General features: G+C 41.8%; 4 protein-coding genes across 8 annotated transcripts; all 4 read left to right on the top strand.

Annotated features, from left to right (window-relative positions):
• Positions 1 to 1,760: 1,760 nt before the first annotated feature.
• On the top strand, positions 1,761 to 6,543 carry LOC116196921 (importin subunit alpha-9). Its single transcript, XM_031526868.1, has 11 exons — positions 1,761 to 1,970; positions 2,552 to 2,783; positions 3,333 to 3,486; positions 3,942 to 4,044; positions 4,129 to 4,313; positions 4,710 to 4,789; positions 4,957 to 5,107; positions 5,317 to 5,398; positions 5,489 to 5,547; positions 5,642 to 5,947; positions 6,083 to 6,543. Exons 1-11 carry the CDS (start codon positions 1,922 to 1,924, stop codon positions 6,254 to 6,256), a joined length of 1,575 nt encoding a protein of 524 aa, XP_031382728.1. The 5' UTR covers positions 1,761 to 1,921; the 3' UTR covers positions 6,257 to 6,543.
• A 696-nt stretch (positions 6,544 to 7,239) lies between these two features.
• Positions 7,240 to 9,446, top strand: LOC116196922 (probable beta-1,4-xylosyltransferase IRX9). Its single transcript, XM_031526870.1, has 3 exons — positions 7,240 to 8,145; positions 8,403 to 8,631; positions 8,753 to 9,446. The coding sequence occupies exons 1-3, from the start codon at positions 7,328 to 7,330 to the stop codon at positions 8,909 to 8,911; spliced, it is 1,206 nt and encodes a 401-aa protein (XP_031382730.1). The 5' UTR covers positions 7,240 to 7,327; the 3' UTR covers positions 8,912 to 9,446.
• Positions 9,447 to 9,852: 406 nt separating this feature from the next.
• On the top strand, positions 9,853 to 12,077 carry LOC116196547 (H/ACA ribonucleoprotein complex subunit 4-like). The gene has a single exon (XM_031526325.1). It carries the CDS (start codon positions 9,969 to 9,971, stop codon positions 11,754 to 11,756), a length of 1,788 nt encoding a protein of 595 aa, XP_031382185.1. The 5' UTR covers positions 9,853 to 9,968; the 3' UTR covers positions 11,757 to 12,077.
• Positions 12,078 to 14,875: 2,798 nt separating this feature from the next.
• Positions 14,876 to 19,900, top strand: LOC116196521 (interactor of constitutive active ROPs 2, chloroplastic). Of its 5 annotated transcripts, none has more exons than XM_031526273.1 (5): positions 14,876 to 15,242; positions 15,315 to 15,342; positions 16,510 to 16,613; positions 17,503 to 17,686; positions 18,042 to 19,900. In XM_031526273.1, the coding sequence occupies exons 3-5, from the start codon at positions 16,594 to 16,596 to the stop codon at positions 19,638 to 19,640; spliced, it is 1,803 nt and encodes a 600-aa protein (XP_031382133.1). In that variant the 5' UTR covers positions 14,876 to 15,242; positions 15,315 to 15,342; positions 16,510 to 16,593; the 3' UTR covers positions 19,641 to 19,900. The 5 variants fall into 5 exon arrangements, with proteins under 5 accessions (XP_031382133.1, XP_031382134.1, XP_031382135.1 ...); XM_031526274.1 differs by having other exon boundaries at positions 14,886 to 15,209; XM_031526275.1 differs by having other exon boundaries at positions 14,886 to 15,242; positions 15,315 to 15,409.
• The last annotated feature ends 273 nt before the right edge of the window (positions 19,901 to 20,173 follow it).

The raw sequence follows: 20,173 nt of genomic DNA, 5'->3' as shown, positions 1-20,173 counted from the left end.
GATGCTCTGGGGGGCGACCTCTCCCATGAAGGATCTTGACGAGTCCTTTCCCCGTGAAAGGGCTCATGCTAGGCCCCCCCTAGGCATGGAGGAGCTGCAAATTCTTCCTCATCGGGCTCAGTAAGCCTCTCCCGTGTGACAAGCTCGGGAAGCTCAATCAAATGGGCTTCAGCCCAATTCAACTTCATTGGCCCATGATGGGACTAGGCCCAAGAGCCCGGTCAAGTACTCAATAGTCTTAGCTGCCGTAAGTAAATGCCCAAAGAGCCTTCTATAAATACTCATTCTCTAGACATTTGAAGTGGGTTTTTCACCATCCAGTATTTGGTAATTTTACTTTATCTCTCTCTTTCTCCTCTAATACCTGACTTAAGCATCATAGTAGTAATCACGAGACCTTGTTTGCCTTGTAGGGCTTGGCTGAGGAGAGCAGGGGGAAGCTCTCAAGAAACAGTGAGGAAGATCAACCTAAGGCCAATGACTTCGTGAACTTGTGAGGGATGCATCTTTGAGAACGAAGGCCTTGGATTTCGATTCAGGATAGTCAATATTTCTTTCACATAACGTCTAAGGTCGAGGGTGGCCTCACACATGGGTGTTGGCCTATGTCGAGAAATACCATCCCTCCCTCTCTATCTGAGGTTAAGGAGGAGGGAAGGGGAAGTGGGGAAGCAAATAGCGAAGGGCTCACTCCGGTCACCATCACCCCCGAACCCCAAAATGAGCCGCCAAATCTCGTGAGGTCTTTGGTGTCCTTGGGGCTAGGGTGGCCGACAAGGAGCCCCCACCCCTCCTCCCTACACCTCTATGGCTGGGGCTTTTTCATTTTTATTTTTTAATTATTGTTTAGGTGTACAATGGTCTTTTAACGGCGTGCTAGATTTGATTTAAATATTTGACTTTATGCTACAGTGCCAAATTTAAAATGTATGCTAGGGCATACAAAAGTTTAATTGAATTGTGCTATATGATGCAATTTTTCCTAACATTTTTCGTATGCGTCGGTGATGTATATATTATCCGTGACAACTTTTTCATAAATCTCATAATATTTATCGTAGAAAGTGTCGTCATAGTATTCCAAATTATCAAAATTGGTGATCATAGACTACGAAGCGACACCATATTCTTTTTAAGGCTTTTTGGCAACATTTACCATACTAAGGGTTGGTAGAGTAGTTTCCAAGATGCAAATATCGAAGATCAAAGATCACAAAGCAAGTAAGGGGATGGAATAAAAGCCAAACTATTGAAGTCGTTAGTGCTCAGTAAGCCAAACTATTCAAGTCTTTGAAAAGCTAACACTTTGTCAAGAATAGGAGCAAAATTTTGTTTCCAACATAACCTTACCCGTTTGGTTTCACAAATTTTTTGAACTATACTTCACTTTAACTCAATTTCTCTTTAATTCAACAATACAATTATTATTATTATTATTATTATTTAATTTTTTTAACCATTCAATTCAATTTTTAATATTATTTTTCTCAACTATTAATTACTTTTTTCATAATTCAACATAATCGCTAATTTTTCACACTTTTTCTCATAATTCAACAACGCAATCATCACAAACTAATTAAAATCGAAATTCAACTCTACTCAACTCTAAAATCAAACACAACATGTTTCTAAGCAAAACAAGGCATCATGGCCGAAACTTTTGGGGGCCATTTAGTTACATACCATTTATGGAGGAGCGTTCCGTAATTCTGCACAGTTTGATTTGGAATTTGGGAGCAACCAAAACCATGGCGGTGAATCTTCGCGCTATGCCGCAATCATTGAATTCGCTCCTCCTCCTCCTCCTCCTACTTCGGCTTGTCCTCCTCCTTCAATTCGAGTCCGCCCCGTCGAGAACTCTAGCCACTGAAGCTTATTCAGTAAACTGAAGAACCCCATCTCCGATCATTGTCCGGAAATGGCTGACGAGAACTCACCTCACAGAAGAGACCCTATCAAATCTTCAGGTTCGTTGTTTTCCAGGTTCATTTTCCTTGTTTTTCCGACACCCACTTGCTCAAAATCATCCCTTTCCATGCTTATCGATGCAGAAAGGGGATAGTCATTTGTAAGTAATCTGCTGGCTTGAGTAGCGCTGCCTTTTCCCTTGATAGTCCCTTCGACGACAACTGATAGTTTCGGTTAATATCAATCCCACTGCCATGGTCATGTTGACAACTAGAAATGAACCGAGCAGAAGTCATGGAAGAGAAGTTCAAATGAGAATATTTTTGGTAAAATCATTAGTTCCTAGGCCTTGCGTTCTACTTTACTGGGTCAAGTCCTTCGAATATCTCATGTTGAAACTAAAAGCACGCATTTTATCGTGTAATTTTGGAGGGTAATTTAGTTGCCAACTCGTACACGGTCACGTGATGTACGGCGTGTGCCCATGATTAACTGATAGTTCGCTTTTGAGCAGTCGGATCTGGATATTGACTGATTTTATGTTTTATGATGTGAATCATGTGACGATGTAATTGGGAATGGAACTTATGGTCTTTGCTTGTTGCGCGAGATTTTTGACCCGTTTCCTTTCGTGGTTCAGTGGGGAATGTGGCAGCACAACGGAGGCGGCAAAGTGCAATCTCAGTGGGAAAAGAGAGGAGGGAGTCTCTGGTGCGTGCAAAGAGGTTTTGCAGGGTCAGTGTTAGTGGTGGTGGTGGTGATGATGGGGATATCTCACTTGATCATGAAATGGTGATTGATGAGGAAGACTCAATTTTAGAGGCACAGACTTCCTCAGCTGTTCAAGAATTACAGACTGCTGTTGCCTTCCAGTATGCTGATCTATCCTAGCTTTCTTGTTCGTTGCTGATTTTCTGGACATTTAAGTAGTAGTTAAGTTCATTTTATTGGTTTAATTTGGTATCATCACCTTGAAGGAATGAGAAGTTCTTGTTATGATATTTTAAATCTAGATACTTTTTAGAATCTTGGATTCCGCTCTCACCATCTTTCGACCTTCAAACGCTGTTTCACTGTAGTTCTGATTCTTTTGCCTTGAAATTATTAGGCACTGTTGTCGGTAACCAAATTGTTATGTTAACTTCCTGTTTTTGGTTCACCTACAGACTTTGAGGCTACTGAAATGCTTATTCAACTTGATATTGAGCTTTATGGTGCAAATTTAATGGAATTGTATAAGTGAAGGAAGAATGTGTCAGAAGCATATCTTAAATTGAACTAATTAAGTGTGGGTTAGAGAAATGACTTATGGTGTAAGGGATTTTACAATTTATGAGACAGTTTTTTTGTCTACATGCCTTCTAATTTCTCTACTGTGAACTTAATATTTCTCCTGGACATTTATGCTTTTTTCTTATCAGGGGAAAAGGAGCAATGCAGAAGAGAGTTAATGCTCTCCGTGAACTAAGACGCTTGTTATCAAGATCGGAATACCCTCCCGTTGAAGCTGCTTTGAAAGCTGGAGCCATACCCTTACTTGTGCAGTGTCTTTCATTTGGTTCCCCAGATGAACAGGTCCAAAGACTCACTAACATTGTTTTGCTGTTACCTCTTTTTCTCGACACAGTTTTTCAGAGATTCAGATGATCTTATTGGAAAAATATCCTGGCAATGTGAAAGTTTTTGTGCTGTTTCCTCTTTTGCTTGACATAGTTTTTCAGTTATTGAGGTGATTTTATTGGAAAACTATCCTGACAATGTGAAAGCTTACTTATTTCTAAGTTGATCCACTCATTCCCTGTCATCCTCTATTGGTGAACTTGTAATTTCAATGCGGAGCTGTAACATAACGTCTAGAACTAGAAATGAACCACTCATCCCCCGTCATTATCTATTGACAGTCATATCTTGTAAAAATGAAGAGATGTCTTCAAAATAAGATTCTCATTCCGGTTATTATTTAGTTTCGATGTTATTATAACTAAGGAGGAGAATGGTTCTACTAAGTTTTTTTTGCTTTGATGTTGCAGTTGCTTGAGGTGGCATGGTGTCTAACAAACATTGCTGCTGGAAAACCAGAGGAAACAAGAGCTTTATCGCCTGCATTGCCTTTACTTATTGCTCATATTGGGGGTAAAATAGCTTAAACATCTCTCTAAAGCCGATGAGACGCCCTTTTCTTTTCTTGTCTTAAAGTTCCAATTTTTTCATGCACAGAGAAGAGCTCGTTACCTGTTGCTGAGCAGTGTGCGTGGGCATTAGGAAATGTAGCTGGTGAAGGAGAGGAGTTAAGGAACATTTTGCTCTCCCAAGGTGCTTTATTGCCTCTTGCAAGAATGATGCTTCCAAACAAGGGCTCGACTGTGAGAACAGCTGCTTGGGCACTGTCGAACCTCATTAAGGTTTCTCTCTTTCTTTTACAGGCTATACTTTTCTTTCGCCACCTAACCTTAGCAATCAAAGAGTGCAAATGAAGTTCGTCTGGAATTTCTATACAACTGTCATTCTACTCATTTCTATTTCTTCTACCACTTGCAGCTTAAGATCTTTGCAAGTCCCATGTTGTTTGTGATAATAGCTTTTCTCTGATGTCTTAAAGTCTCATTCATGAACGCATATCGTGATTCGAATATGTTTCAAGCTTCTTTCTAACATATTAAATTCATAATTATTTCAAAACATCATTTGAAAGAATATGATTTTTGGATTTTTTGAAATTCAAATAAGTGCTTTCTTTGTTCTGTCCTCGTAAAATTTGGCCGTTCATTTTCTAATTTCTTCTGGAAACTTGAGTGCAGGGACCTGAGCAGAAAGCGGCAACTGAGCTCATAAGAATCGAGGGAGTACTCGATGCAATTGTTCGGCACTTGAAAAAAGCGTAAGTATATTTGACATGGTTAGTAAACGATAAGTAAATTCAAAGATGAAACTTAAGTGATGCGTACACTTTTACTAATTTGCTCCCTTTTGTTGCGGGGTATTCCTCATTCGAAGTTGTGAAAGATGTTTTTAGTCAAGTATATTGAGCTTTTCGATTATCATCAGGGATGAGGAGTTGGCAACAGAAGTGGCTTGGGTGGTCGTGTATCTCTCTGCCCTTTCAAATGTAGCTACAAGTATGTTAGTGAAGAGCGATGTTGTTCAACTTCTGGTAGAAAGGTTGGCCTCATCTAATAGTTTGCAGCTGCTTATCCCGGTAAGATGAAGATTGTAAGGTTAAAATAGTTTTCTTATTTGGTTGTTGATATATTTTTGTCAGTTGATCTTTTGATTACTGTAGTATGATTCAAATACATTGCGAATGATAGACGAAAGTAATTTAATTTGGTCTCTATTTGTCACAACCTTGGTTTAGACCATCATTTTTGCATGAGTGAATATATTACCATAAATGGGCTTGCATAGGTACTGCGAAGCCTGGGCAATCTAGTGGCTGGTGATTCCCGTACAACATGCAGTGTGCTTGTTCCAGGACATGAAATCACAGGTTCCTGAATTATTTCTTTCAGACAAAAAATCTATCATTTTACAGTCATGTGTCTCATTTATTATTACTGATGCCTGGATTCTTGTTCAGATTCTGTGATAACAGTCCTCGTGAAGTGCTTGAAAAGCGAGCATCGAGTTTTGAAGAAGGTACTTCAGATTCCGACACATTTTTTTGGACTTTTAGCTTGATCCGGAGATTTCCATGTTTCTACTTTTTCATGATAATCCTCTGTTCCTGTAGGAAGCAGCTTGGGTGCTATCTAATATAGCGGCTGGCTCAGTTGAGCACAAGCAGTCGATATTTTCGAGTGAGGCATTGCCTCTGCTTTTGCGCCTTCTCTCATCATCACCATTTGACATAAGAAAGGAAGTTGCTTATGCCCTTGGCAACATCTGTGTGGGGCCTGCAGAGGGAGATGGGAGGCCAAAACTTATTGTGGAGCACCTTGTATCACTCGTTAAAAATGGATGCCTCTCAGGTTTCGTTGAACTGATCAGGTCTGCAGACACAGAGGCTGCGAGACTCGGGCTTCAGTTCATAGAACTGGTAAGGGAAAATATCTCAGCATCAGCTTTTCCTAATTATCCTTTTCAACTGTACCTAATAATGGCTGGGTGGCCTTGCTTAATTTTGCGGATTTCACTCTGTTTAGGATATTAAATCAGAAAAGTATATTTGCAGGTATTGAGGGGTATGCCGAATGGTGAAGGGCCGAAGCTTGTAGAGCAGGAGGACGGGATTGATGCCATGGAGATGTACCAGTTTCACGAGAACGAGGACTTGAGAAACATGGCAAATGGTTTAGTCGATAAGTACTTTGGGGAGGATTATGGACTTGAAGAATCATCCAGTTGATGCAAAAATACCCATCGGTTTTCATTCTCTCGTCTCCTTTTGCGCCCATGTACATGACCCTTTTGGTTTTCTTAGTCGGTTTGAATGAATTAGATGGGTTTGAAAGGAAGATCAAACTGCTGATAATTTGGGTTGGTCTATGTAAAAGCTCTAACGAGTTATATACTATGTAATGCTCTAGGATATATTTTGTACCCTCTGGTGTTGCCAGGAGAATTTTATCATTCCCAGACTTTTAATTGCGCGATAATTGAATTAGTGTTACTATTTTTGGTGGTTTGTTGTTACTATGGACTTCTGTTGGGTCGAAAAGCAAATCAATCTCGGGACTTACATTCGGTTTATGTACGGTTTAGTTTCTCAAGGCCTGAAGCATTGTATTCAGATGCATATCCCTGTCTCTGTTGTGATGGATCCTTCTAATGTGAATGATTTCAGGTAAAAGAATCAAATTCAAGCTGAACACAAGATTCTCTGATGAATACCGCGAGAGCAGTTGCAGCATTGTCCTTTGAAAATCTGGTACATTTTTTAAGGTTTGGTTTTCACAGCTCGGAAAAATGAGAATCTGGTTCGCCGGGCCTTTAACCAGGTAAAATCAATATCCCAAGTCGATTCAAGGTGGGACCGTGATTCTCGGGCTTGACATATTACACTACTTGCAAAATATGTTTTAGTTGGTAACAATGTATTGCCCCAGCAAGCGTCTGTTTCTGTAACTAAAATTCCCAAAACAACAGCTGTATTATTAATGGATTTGCTGTACTCGCATGGCATGAATTTAGATAGTTTGCCAAACTCAGTAATGTATGGTCTCAACATCTTGTTCTTGCCATAACGGGGAGCAGAGTACAGTTGAATCTTCGTTTCAACACTACTTTAAAACTGCAACATTTCAGTATTAACGTTTCGAATTCTTTGACCTGTTGATCTTAGTTGAAAAGTTCCATCCCCAACAACTATTTGGTGCAGCTGAGACTCCCTAGGTGCTCCTATGTGTCTGTTTCCTTCCTTCCTTCCTTTCGTTCAAAGGGATGTCTTGGTGAAGCAATTTCCTCCTAGCCAATCACGATGTCGAAAATGTATAGTTCCCACTGCTATATCTTTGGAATAGCTTCCTTAGTCCACAGGATTTCACCAGAGGCAAATGCCACTTTTGGCCCGAAAAACTCTGGTTTTCGTTCTCACCGCAAGACTCGAGGTTTCCGGGAGGTAGGACCCATGGAGAGGTCCAAGAAGAAGGTGCAGCTGTGGAAAAAGGCTGTCTTTCATTTCTGTTTCTGCTTTGTGATGGGCTTCTTCACCGGGTTTGCACCGATGGGTAAGGCTTCGGTATTCGCTTCTCTGTCGAAGAATTCGGATTTCTCTAGCCGTCCTCTGCAGCCCGTAGAAGTCCCTCGTCCAAGTGATTCCAACCGGAGCCTATTGGCGGCTGAATCTCCTCTGGCAGTCCCTGAAAATTCCAACGACATGGGAAGGCTCACGTTTCTTGAAACTGAAGAAAAGCCCGAGGAGGAAGAGGACATGAGTTTGATTCCTCAGAAGCTCTTAATAGTCGTCACGCCAACAAGTACCAGAGACAGGTTCCAGGATGTTTTCATAGGAAGGTTGGCTCACACGTTGAAGTTGGTTCATCCTCCATTACTGTGGATTGTTGTGGAAGGTCAGTTCAAGTCCGACAAGATGACGGAAATTCTCAGGAAATCAGGTATCATGTACCGGTACTTGGTCCCTAAGGAGAATTTCACTGATCCGGAAACAGAAACAGATCATCAGAGGAATGTTGCGCTCCGGCACATCGAACAGCATAGGTTGAGCGGGATCGTTCATTTCTCCGATATTTCCAATGTCTACGACCTCAATTTCTTTGAAGAGCTCCGAGATATTGAGTATGTCTTTCTTTTTTTCTCTTTGCCTCCTTTTCTGGTTCGTAAACCAGAGCTTATGGTACTGTGTTAATGATATTTGCAGCACAGCCTGGTCTACGTCAAAATAAATATATAAATAATATGGTTTTGGAGAAAATTTTAAATCTGTAGCTTATTTTCATAAGATAGTTCATTTGGTCATGTTAATGGCTCAATTCAGCAAAAAAGAATTACTTCGATTTCGACAAATTGATCCGTGGTTTTCTTATGTCCTGCAGGGTGTTAGGGGCATGGCCAAAGGCTTCCTTGTCACCAAAGCGGAAGAAACTGATCATCGAAGGACCCATATGCGATTCCTCGCGAATCTTAGGGTGGCATCGAAAGAGAACATTCGTCGAGGCCGACTCAGAATCACAGATGGACCTCTCTAACTTCGCATTCAACAGCTCTATTCTCTGGGACCCCGAGAGGTGGGGCCGTCCTTCTTCTTCTCAAGCCACCTCCCAGGTAACACAAGATTCATACTCCTATCCTAGTGTACAAAATAATTTTCAATGAAAACTTGGATTATAATTTCAATTTCTTTTTTTTTTTTTTTTGTTGTTGGGCTGTTTAAATCTCTATATAGGATCCATTGAAGTTTGTGAAAGAAGCTGCTGCTGAAGACGAGAGCAAGCTTAAGGGGATCCCTGGAACTGACTGCTCCAGAGTTCTACATTGGCATCTGCAGTTCCCGCCAGCTGATAGCTTTGGCGGCAGTTCGAGGCTTCGGGAAACTTGGCGATGAAAAACAATTTTCTTTTTATTAAAAAAAAAAAAGGGGAATTCAAGAGATTTTATATTGCAGCTGCCTAGATATGAGGATATTTTACGGAATACCTTATGTAAATTCTTGCCCTTTTCCCCCCTATTTTCACTTGCCTTGGTCCTTGGAAGTAGGGAGGTTTTTTGGCTACAGAGCTTGCCGTTTGAACTTGATGGTTATATATTATCGACAGTTGAGTTGAAATCGGTGCCTGCACGACCGTCAGGCGTGTGGTTCCTTGTCAGGTTTCTGAACAGTGCACAGTGGTTGGCCATCAGTGTGACTCGTCTTTCAAAATTATCATGGCCTATGACCCTATGCATATGCTACTATGGACTGACCCGTGACCACCATACCATGCCAATGCAATCAAGAAGCTTGGGTGCTGTCAAGTACTAGGAGAAGAATCGTCTGACTGAACATGCAATAGAAAGATTCGCTCATACCAAGTCTATTGTAACAGTTGATTGTTGTGGGTCTCGTATTAACAGTAATGCAGTGTCATGTCAACCGATAACCAATGGCTTGGGCAATCTATTATGTTATGTTTGATTTCGTAGTTAAAATCACAAAAATTTTAACTTTAATTTTAACTCAACACACTACGTAACAAAAATACACATTTCTCATATCAAAAATTTTAACTTTAACTTCAACTCAACACACTATACAATCATTTGTCTTCTTCTACAATCAAAATCAAAGTTACTTTAATTTTGAAACCAAACCCACCATTAACACTCGGTGCCGGTAAGAATCTCCCGCGATCATTATCTCGAAACGGGAATAGCGCGAAGGGGACCTTGTTGGGCCGCAGGGCCCACAATTTCAACGGCCCAGCAAGAGCGTTAGCTCTAAAAGAAGAAAATGGGCCGAGTCCGAAACTAAGCTCGAAGATCTCTGATATATAAATATACTTCGCCGTCCACCCGCACCAAGGGCGTTGCTCTAAAACCCTAGCAAACCCTGCTACTGACTGCTAGTCCACTATCACCGCCTTTGCTCCACCACCGCCGGCGGCGAACATCGAGCCCTAGAAATGACAGACGTGGAAATGTCCCGGTCGGAGAAGAAGAAGAAGAAAAAGCACCGCTCCGAGGAAGAGGCCCAGTCCGGGGAGCCCGACTCCGCCGCCGCAGCTCAGAAGGATGCCGACTTTATGATCAAGCCACAGAGCTTCACGCCATCGATAGACACCTCACAGTGGCCGATCCTGCTGAAGAACTACGACCGTCTCAACGTCCGGACCGGACACTACACCCCGCTGCCGTCGGGCTACTCCCCACTGAAGCGGCCTCTGGTGGAGTACATCAGGTACGGCGTCCTCAACCTCGATAAGCCCGCGAACCCATCCTCCCACGAGGTGGTCGCGTGGATAAAGCGGATCCTGCGGGTCGAGAAGACGGGCCACAGCGGGACTCTCGACCCGAAGGTCACCGGGAATCTCATTGTCTGCATAGACAGGGCCACCCGCCTCGTCAAGTCCCAGCAGGGGGCCGGGAAGGAGTACGTGTGCATCGCCCGCCTACACTCCGCCGTCCCCGACGTCGCCAAGGTCGCCCGTGCCCTAGAGACCCTCACCGGGGCCGTGTTTCAGCGGCCTCCCCTGATCTCTGCCGTCAAGAGGCAGCTCAGGATCAGGACAATCTATGAAAGTAAGCTCCTTGAGTACGACCCCGACAGGCATTTGGTGGTGTTCTGGATATCCTGCGAGGCTGGGACCTATGTAAGGACTATGTGCGTCCATCTGGGCCTGATTCTTGGGGTCGGGGGGCATATGCAGGAGCTGAGGCGTGTCCGGTCAGGCATTCTCGGGGAGAGGGACAATATGGTGACGATGCACGACGTGATGGACGCCCAGTGGGTGTACGACAACTACCGGGATGAGAGCTACCTGAGGAGGGTCATCATGCCGCTCGAGGTCCTCCTGACGAGCTACAAGAGGCTGGTGGTGAAGGACTCTGCCGTGAATGCGATATGTTATGGTGCTAAGCTGATGATTCCAGGGCTGTTGAGGTTTGAGAATGATATAGAGGTCGGGGAGGAGGTTGTCCTCATGACTACGAAAGGGGAAGCCATTGCCTTGGGCATTGCTGAGATGACCACTGCTGTGATGGCGACTTGTGATCATGGCGTGGTGGCGAAGATCAAGAGGGTGGTTATGGATAGGGATTCTTACCCGAGGAAGTGGGGGCTGGGCCCACGTGCCTCGATGAAGAAGAAGCTGATTGCCGATGGGAAGTTGGATAAGCACGGGAAGCCCAATGAGAAGACCCCTCAGGAATGGCTTCGGAATGTGGTCCTTCCAACTGGTGGAGATGCTATGGTGGCCGGTCTTGCTGCCGTAACTGAACCGGTCAAGGCAGAAAAGAATGGGGTTTCAGTCGTGGTGAAGGAGGAGGATACAACGAAGAAGAGGAAGTTGGAAGCTAGTGATGGCGATGGTTCGCTTCCTCCTAAGAAGTTCAGGGTAAAAGAAGAAAAGGCCGAGGAAGTCGAAAAGGAAGAGAAAATGAAGGTCAAGAAGGTAAAGGAAGAGACAGTGGAGCTTGAGGTTGAGAGAAGCGAGAAGAAGAAAAAGAAAAAGAAGGATAAGGAGAATGGTGATACTCCTCCATCTTTGGATGAGGAGAAGACCAAGAAAGAGAAGAAGAAGCACCACAAGTCGAAGGGCGAAGCTGGTTCTCCGGACATGGAGAAATCTGAAAAGAAGAAAAAGAAGCATAAGGATGCTGAGGCTGATAATGTCGAGGATGCTAACGAGGGTACTACGGAGAAAAAGAAGAAAAAGGATAAGAAGAAGAAGAAAGACGGCGAGGATGAATGACCCTGAGGAAAGGCATTGTTGTTCTGACCTAATCGATCATACCAGTTTGTGATCTCGTTTACCGCTAGGAGTCAGAAGGGCTGTTGCCTGTTGTAACTTATCGATGCCTTCCGGGCTGACTGATTTTGCAGCTTAGTCTCTTCAATGAGTATCTTTCTCAATTTCATTTCATCTTCTCTGAATTGTTGCTTGCCCTTTTGTGTCTTTGTGCTGCGATTTCGTTACTTTTTGGACTGTCATAATTGAGAAGGATCTGACCCCAATCTGTTCAGCCGATGAAATGTAACTTGCCACGGAAATGTTATCAAAGGGCAATTCTTACCTCTCTGGCCATTTAAGTTGCAATGACTGTATAACGTTGAGCTGAAAAGTCTGGGGATATAGCAATATAGCATCGGAGGAGTTGAGCATAACAATGTATAACAATGCTAGCCCGGGCAGTCCAATCGGAGTTGAGCTCGTCGTGCTGTCTTATCCTTGTGCTGGCACTTGTCTTTCTTCTTGCTGAGCAACCAGGATGTATTGACCTCTGACATTGCTAGGTTTGATGTTTGCCGGTCCAGTGAATCTGCCATGGCTGAGCAGGTCACTGGGCTGAATGCCGTGGCTAGATTCTAATGCTCAGTAGAAAATGGAGATGGGTGTTTTGGGTTATAGCTTTTATTACGTATGGGTCACATTTGATAGTTGCGCTGAGTTTAAGAAGATGCTCCAAGCCCATTTCGACGTACGATGGGCAGTCCAATGCACTTCAAGCTAAAAATTCGTAGTCGTATGTCTCTTGATCGGTATTTATATTCGCATCCATGTTGTCTTTTGCAGTAGTTATGGTACATGGTTGAATTTTCTTCGAGGCAAATTACATCGTTTTTCACCATCTGCATTTCCATCAATATCCTTTTCTTTCCCTTCTTAATGTCCATGTTAGCTTGACTAATCTCCACGGACATGTGCCCATTCACCACAAGTGCACATAACATAATAATAAACCGGCCAAAACCGTGAGGAGAAGCTGTATGGGGTATCAAACCTGAGATAAGGGGAATACTTACCATCAGGCCAAATTCTAAAGAGTTCTTTTTTTTTTTGCTCGAACATCAATGAATATCCATTGATGATAAAAAAAATATAAAGAGAAAATTATTAAAGAAGATACATTACGGAGCTCCGAAAAATAACAAATTCACTTAAATTACTATAAGGGAGGATATAAGTGATTGAAACACCTGAAATAATCATGGATACAATTGTAGAGTTGCAGCTGTTGTAGTTTGTTCTCAAATTCCAAGGTATTCATCAATATCATACGTTAATTTATTCATTCTCCAGGCAATATATAAAAATATATGTATACATGTGTGTGTGTGTGTATGTTGGCCTTTTCCGCCGTATGGCCAGTAAGGCATCAATCAGATCTCGACAGCGATGTGTTGCACTTGGTAAGCCCTAATTAGTATCTTGCATTGCCGTTCAAGGAAATCATGTGAACTTCAAAATCCTCGCAAAACACAGTCCCAAAATCATTACTACTTGTTGCTTTCATTATAATCAAAGCAAAGTCTCTTTAATCAAGAGAGAATATAGAGCAGTGACTATCTCCCGTATGATGATTCAAAAGTCTCAAATATGATACCCAATAAAATTATTTATGTTTTTTAATTAAATATTTAAGATTTATATTTTAATTTACTACTTCCATGAGTTTTTATTGTAACAAAAAAAAAAAACAAAGTTCACACGCCAATCAAGTTACGACATATATGAAAAATGGTGTGAATCATTCAAATAATTATTATAGTTATTCGTAATAATGATGATTTTACTAATTTTTCCTCATCACATTCTGACGAAATAAAATAATTTCAAGATTTTCTCTTAAACTTGCCAAGAAAATCCCCAATCCCCTCTCTTATTAAGAAAATCCATCCATCTCATTATATACTTGTCTCGATCCTATACTGTTGGCGGATCGACTTTTATGCGTTGCGGACCACACAACAAACAGTAGATATGACTATCATGAAGAGGCAAATCAGTCCATTATCAAACTTCCTTATCATATTATTGTGAGATAAAAATGATTTAAACTTTTATCATAAACTTGCCATGAAAACCCCCATACGGTTTACTGATCAACTTTTATGTGATGCAGACCGCACAATAAAAAATTGACACGACAATCGCAAAATAGTAGGGAGTAGTTCGTTATCAAATCCCTTTCGTTGTCTCTATACTTTTTTTTATTGGGGACGATGGAAAACACTAGACGTAATTTATAGGAGAGAAATACTCTCACTGCGGTCCTGGGCAATGTCCATGCCTTACAATACCCTAACACGCTGTCCTAAAATAGAACGCATCCCACCAAGACGAACTCCTATTTAAATGGCTAAGAAACAATTTGGAAGATTCCAAATTGGTTCTTTAAAAATATATATATATATATATATATATTTACGCAAACAATCTAAGCAATTTTCTCCAAAATAAAAAGGGCAGAAGAATTGCATATTTTAGAACATGTGATGGTACATGGAAGAAGAAGACGAAGAAGATGATGATTTACATTTTACACTGCGTCCAATCCTAGACGAGGCCAAATCATTGGAAATATCCACTATGGTCAAAGGGGGGGGCACATACTTCAACGAGATGCAAAACCTAACCCAAGAAACAGCCCAAATAAAAAATAATTTTGACCATAAAAAACTAATTCTATGATGCATCAATAATTGTGGGCAGATTATCTGATTACTTTTATGGGATCTCTTTTCCCAACGTAAATTACATTAAAATGAATAAGTCTCTAATTAAACCTCATATATCCCGTTTATTTTATTTTTGAGAATATCGTTTATCGTATTAAACTCACGAGTCTCTCTGCTAATTAAAATTTGTCTAACAGATGCCGAACGGCGCAGCTTCCATTGTAATGAGATGAACTAACTGCAGAGGGTAGGGATCTTCCCCGCCGGACAAGTCTATATAGTTAAATTGGTAACGGAGATCACGTGAAGAGGGAGCGTGACAGGCGCGTGGGGTGGGGGACGAGAGTGGGAATCTTTTGGAGCACACTCAGCTCCGTCTCTTTCTTTTCTCGGTCTCTGTTCTGTTTTTTGTCATAGAGAGAGAGAGAGAGAGAGAGAGAGAGAGAGAGACGGAGTGTTTCGGGAAGTGAGAGAGAGAGAGAGAGAGAGAGAGAGCAGCTCAAAGCTTGCAAAGAGCGAGAGAAGATGAGACAACTCCACCTTCCTTACTTCTTCTTCTCGTCCTCCTTCTCACGCTACTAGGGTTTTGGCGCGATTCTGTTGTCTTGTTCCCTCGCCCAGCTGCATTCTCCATCCATAGACTGTCATCTCCTTCACATTCCCCCCAAAGAAAAAAATATAAAAAAAATACTCCGTCTTTTCCCCGGCAGCAGCTGCAGCAAACGAACACGAACTCCTGGACGGGGTAAGAAGGAAGAAACCATTGCTCCTCCTCAGTGTGAGCTTACCTTCCTAAACTATGTTGTGCGTCCTCTGCTCAGCTTAGAGCTCAAACTACCTATGTTTTCAGGGTTTGAAGCAGAAGAACAAGAGGACAGGTTTGAATGCGTTTCCTCCGTTTGATGCGATGCGGGTCATTCTGGTTTTTAACACGGAGATATTTAGGAAAGTTCGAAGCTTTCTTGTGGGCTTACTTACTCTGTTCTCGCTGCATTTCCACTTCTCCGCTTTTTAAATAGCTCAATGAAATAAGCATGTACAGATTTAAGCTTCCCAACTTTTACTAATGTCTTCTCACTGTAATGGCTGTATCTTTCCTTTTCTGTTTCTTTTTTTCCTTTTCTTTTCCCCCGCTTCCCCTTCCTGATCTTTTCTGGGGTATGCGCAACTTTTATGAACAAGCAGATATTGGCCATGATTTTTTTTCCCTTTTAACAATAAGGGATATATATTGAGGAAATCTATGAAGAAAGTACTTTAACTGAGTTAGTTGGTGAAATAATTTTTAGATAATTTCACTGCATATGTACGTTTGATCTGGATATGGAAGAGCATTTTGAGCTCAATCCTCGACTTGCATTTCAAGAATTTCTGGGCAGTTCCTCCAGTAAAGATCGAGTTTTTTCCTTTTTCTATCAGCCAAGAAACAGTAATATTTGCGATTACGGAAAAGTAATTTGTGGGGTAACTTTTCTGTTTTGTTAATGATAAATTTTCATCATTTTTTTGGGGGTGCTTGATGAGGGGACTGTGAAATTTGCATTCCTATTAGACATGGGGGAACACATTGAATACTATGAAACATTGATGTCTCCACTGAAAGAACTTCCATTTATTGCTCATTGGTCCAAATATTGTGCTTATTTAGTGCCTATTCCCAGTGTGAATGAATTATTGGAGTAAGAATGAAGGGAAAAAAAAATTAAAAAAAGGACAAAAATATTAAACAAAAGAAAAAGAGATGTTAGGAAAATACCTGTAATAGTACTCAAAGGAGTTATTATCCAAACAGAAACTTTTCAATATGTTTGTCTTGTGGCTTTGGGGTTTGGTGGTAGTGGGGGTGGAGTTTCTTTGAAGGTATTAGTGTTGCTGTTTGTTTGTTTGTTTGTCCGTTCGTTCGTTTGTCTGTTAGGTGCTGTAGCACTAAATTCTTGAGTTCGAGGTTGTTGTCTCTTTATGGGCATTTGCAGGCTCCCTTTAAATGTATCAATTTCCATATCTTATTTTTACATTTCTTTCTTTGCTGGATTTTCTCTGAACAGCTGCCGGTGGTGTGGGTCAGGAAGGCTTTGAAGGAGAGGCATCAATCTGCTTAATCTGTAGTTCTATTTAAGAGGATTTACAGTATGCAGACACCAAAAGCTCGGTGAGATTTCTTCTTTGATCGTATCCTTTCCCTGTGTTTCCAGAATAACTTTATGTTGAAAATGCCTTTTATCTTTCATTTGAATCAACTTTGGTCGTTAGTCAAGAAAATAAAGGGGGAGTTGATGAAGACTATCTGCAATTGTGAGTATCTGATTGAATTGAAAGGTTAAATTATATGATAAACCATTTTGAAATTATTTTGTCCACTCATGAGGAATTTAAGGGGGTTGAAGTTCATTTCAAAGATTTTGCGTTACGGGGCAAGATCCGTCCAATGATTTTTGTACCTTGATGCACAAATTGCGTAAAGCATTTTCTTTCTGTAGTTAAAAGTTGGATTATTCTATACTTTGTCACTTTTCTGCTAGTGCTATTGTAACAAGAAATAGCTGCCTTAGCTGCTACACTCAGGATCAGTTACATGAATCCTTCTATTCATTGTGTTCTGTCTCATCGAGGATGGCTACAAAACTTTATATTTTAGTTGTCATTGGAAATTGTATCAACCTTTTCCTTTCGGGAAATGAGGGCAACTTGCCAAATATATTAGTACGAGTCTTTCGATCTAAGGTAACAACTCTATTTTAAAATCCACCTGAAAGAGCAACACCAACATGAGACTTTTGGCTTACTTTTGCTGTTGGTCCTACATCAATGTCAATGTTGCTGGTAAGATTGCTCTGTTGTTAGAGTGGTACTGTTCTATAGGGGTCAAGGATTAGGTCGTAGGTCTGTCAGAAGCAAGTTTAGTGTATACATCAACAGCTTTCAAAAATTGGTTCATCAATGGCTTAGAAGAAATGGTGCATTAAGGCATTTTTTTGTCATCCATTCATGCTTTCAATTGCTAAGTACTGACCCATATTTCTGACTAATGCGGGGAACAGAACCAACTCGTCAGATGTTCCACATAAGAAGTCTCCTGGAGCAGCTCGAACTGCTCGGCAGCTGAAGACTCCAGGATCAGATTCTGAGGCCATGTCTTCTTCTCCAAACGCTGTAAGCAAGACCCCGAAAGATAAGAGCCCAAAAGTCAGTGAACGGAAGTCTCCACGAACTCCAGTTTCTGAGGTACTCAATAAGTTGCATTGTGAAATTCACCACTAGTCCGTTGTTGGTTGCAGAATGATTTTCGAGTAGTGTAGAGAACTTCCCCATTGGAATTCACCTCACTTCTTTTTTTCCTTTCACCTTATTCCCCAAATAAAAAGAGAACAAGTCCTCAAGGAAAGATTTAAATATGTTTTCATGGTTTTCATGTCCACATGAGGCGAAAGGATTTTGAAAAAGAAAAATGAAAAAGCTTTTCGAAGTTTTATTCAATGTAGATGCATTAGGCGAGCTATCCATGGCCAAATACATTCCTAAATTTCCTTGGAGATATGATTCCTTTTCCTTATGAAAATACATGAACTTTTGAAAGCAGAAGAAACGCCCGAACAGAATGTCTGAGCTGGAGTCTCAGCTCTCTCAGCTCCAAGAGGATCTCAAGATTGCCAAGGATCAATTAGCCTCCTCCGAGTCAGCGAAGCGGCAAGCTCAGAAGGAAGCCGAGGAGGCCAAATATCGACTCTCGTTATTATCTCAAAAGCTAGGGGAATCTCAACAGCAGCTGATGGATCTATCTGCTTCTGAGGAGGATCGGGTCCAAGAGCTCCGGAAAATTTCCCAAGATCGGGACCGAGCATGGCAGTCTGAGCTCGAAGCAGTCCAGAATCAGCACTCTATGGATTCTGCTGCATTGACTTCAGCCCTGAACGAGATAAAAAAGCTGAGGGCTCAGCTCGAGAAGGTGGCGGAATCTGAGGCTGCACAGAGCAAGCATGCTGAATTGGCACACAACGAGATCCAACGACTAAGATTGGAGCTATCGGAGACTCTCACTCTGGTGGAAAAACTAAGGACTGAGCTCGGTGACTGTAGAGAATCTGAGGCTCAGGCATTGGAAGTTGTGAGAAACACGGAAAGACAATTGGAGATTGCAAGTGTAACTGCTGAGACTCTTCGATCAGAGTGCATCAAAGTTTCCGAGGCTTATGATGCTGCAAAAATGGAGCTGGAGCGATCCAATGATCGAATGAAAGAACTGGAAGCTCTTGTCAGCAAACTTCAAGAAGAGCCTCTGAGTGATAATATTCAGTCTGGAGAAATAGACCAGCTGAAAGATGAACTTAATTCGGTAAAGAACGAAGCAGGGCAGCTGAGATCGGCCCTTGATGCAGCTGAGATGAGGTACCAGGAAGAGTACATTCAGAGCACACTGCAGATTAGAAGTGCTTATGAACAAATGGAGAATACGAGGAAGGAATCTTCCCAGAGACAGGCTTTGCTGGAGGAAGAGCTAAAGAAGGCCATGAGTCGGATTGAAGAATTAGGACTTGTCTCACTTACGAAGTTGGAGACGAAGTCAGAAATTGAGGAATCACCGGGCAATGAGAATGAACACTCTTTGATGTCAGAGTTGGAGAGGTTGCGAGCAGACTTATCCGAGCTCAAGGCAGAATTGTCCGACAGAGACACTAAATTGAAGAATTTATCAAGCAAGAACGAAGTGCTTAAGAAAGAACTAAGTAAGAGGGAAATGGAGAGTACTAAAGTCAATAATGAGGCTGTGGCTTTGGCGGAAGCCATGAAGGGATCAGAGCGAGAGGCTCTAACAAGAGTCGAGTCTCTGAGGGAGGAAGCTGATAAGAGCAACAGAAGAGTCGAACGTGTAATGGAACAGTTAGATGCAGCTCAGGCAGCCAACTTGGAAATGGAAGCTGAGCTTCGGAGGCTAAAAGTGCAGTCAGACCAGTGGAGGAAGGCTGCTGAGGCGGCAGCAGCAATGATTTCCAGTGGAGGAGAGAACAATGGGAAGCTCATGGAACGGGCGAGCTCCCTCGATAACTACTATAGTCCTGTGGCCGGGAATGTGATGGGTTCTCCTTACTCGGAAGACATGGAGGAGGAGTCGCCGAAGAAGAGGAACGGTAACGTTCTGATGAAGAAGATCGGGGTGTTGTGGAAGAAGGGACAGAAGTAGGAGATCAAATGGCAGTAGTATTAATTTTCTTCTAAGGAGTGATGATGAGTGGTTAAATCCGTTAAGCTTCTCTATCTTTGTATTTGTACCATTTTGTTGGGCTTATGTTTTGGCAAATCTTTTGAAGTTAAAAGGAATGTGCAGATTGCTGGTTCATCTATATGTCATTCAAGGGCGAACCCGAACCTGTTCGCCGAGGACTTGATTGGAACGGATGAAATATTGAGTTTGCCAAATAATCGAACTACGGTTCTCTTTCCTATATTTTGTAATAGTAAACTATATCCATACACAAGGCTATATTTGCATTGTGCATGTCATCGTCCTCTGAATTGGATCACTCCTTTCTTACTATCAACCCAGACAAAAGTAAAATTCTGTACCGGACATTACGCATCGATTCATGTGTTGTTCATGAATCGGGGATTAGCTCGAATCGACTGCGGAATGTGCATCTCACCAAGTTGAAAAAGAAACATCGCAAATTTACTCACACAAAATAACTGAGAAATCTACTGTCCCAGACCATGGGC

This window comes from Punica granatum, chromosome 2 (assembly GCF_007655135.1).
Source record: "Punica granatum isolate Tunisia-2019 chromosome 2, ASM765513v2, whole genome shotgun sequence".
Lineage (NCBI taxonomy): Eukaryota > Viridiplantae > Streptophyta > Magnoliopsida > Myrtales > Lythraceae > Punica > Punica granatum.
Note: the sequence above shows the minus strand (reverse complement) of the source record. Positions and strands in the feature narration are given on the sequence as shown.

Coding starts and splice junctions, on each gene's coding strand:
- LOC116196922 (XM_031526870.1), top strand. CDS start 7,328: ATGTCGAAAATGTATAGTTCCCACTGCTATATCTTTGGAATAGCTTCC. Junction 8,146..8,402: donor GAAGAGCTCCGAGATATTGA/GTATGTCTTTCT, acceptor TATGTCCTGCAG/GGTGTTAGGGGCATGGCCAA. Junction 8,632..8,752: donor CTTCTCAAGCCACCTCCCAG/GTAACACAAGAT, acceptor ATCTCTATATAG/GATCCATTGAAGTTTGTGAA.
- LOC116196921 (XM_031526868.1), top strand. CDS start 1,922: ATGGCTGACGAGAACTCACCTCACAGAAGAGACCCTATCAAATCTTCA. Junction 4,045..4,128: donor ACTTATTGCTCATATTGGGG/GTAAAATAGCTT, acceptor TTTCATGCACAG/AGAAGAGCTCGTTACCTGTT. Junction 4,314..4,709: donor CACTGTCGAACCTCATTAAG/GTTTCTCTCTTT, acceptor ACTTGAGTGCAG/GGACCTGAGCAGAAAGCGGC.
- LOC116196547 (XM_031526325.1), top strand. CDS start 9,969: ATGACAGACGTGGAAATGTCCCGGTCGGAGAAGAAGAAGAAGAAAAAG.
- LOC116196521 (XM_031526273.1), top strand. CDS start 16,594: ATGCAGACACCAAAAGCTCG. Junction 16,614..17,502: donor ATGCAGACACCAAAAGCTCG/GTGAGATTTCTT, acceptor TGCGGGGAACAG/AACCAACTCGTCAGATGTTC. Junction 17,687..18,041: donor CACGAACTCCAGTTTCTGAG/GTACTCAATAAG, acceptor TTTTGAAAGCAG/AAGAAACGCCCGAACAGAAT.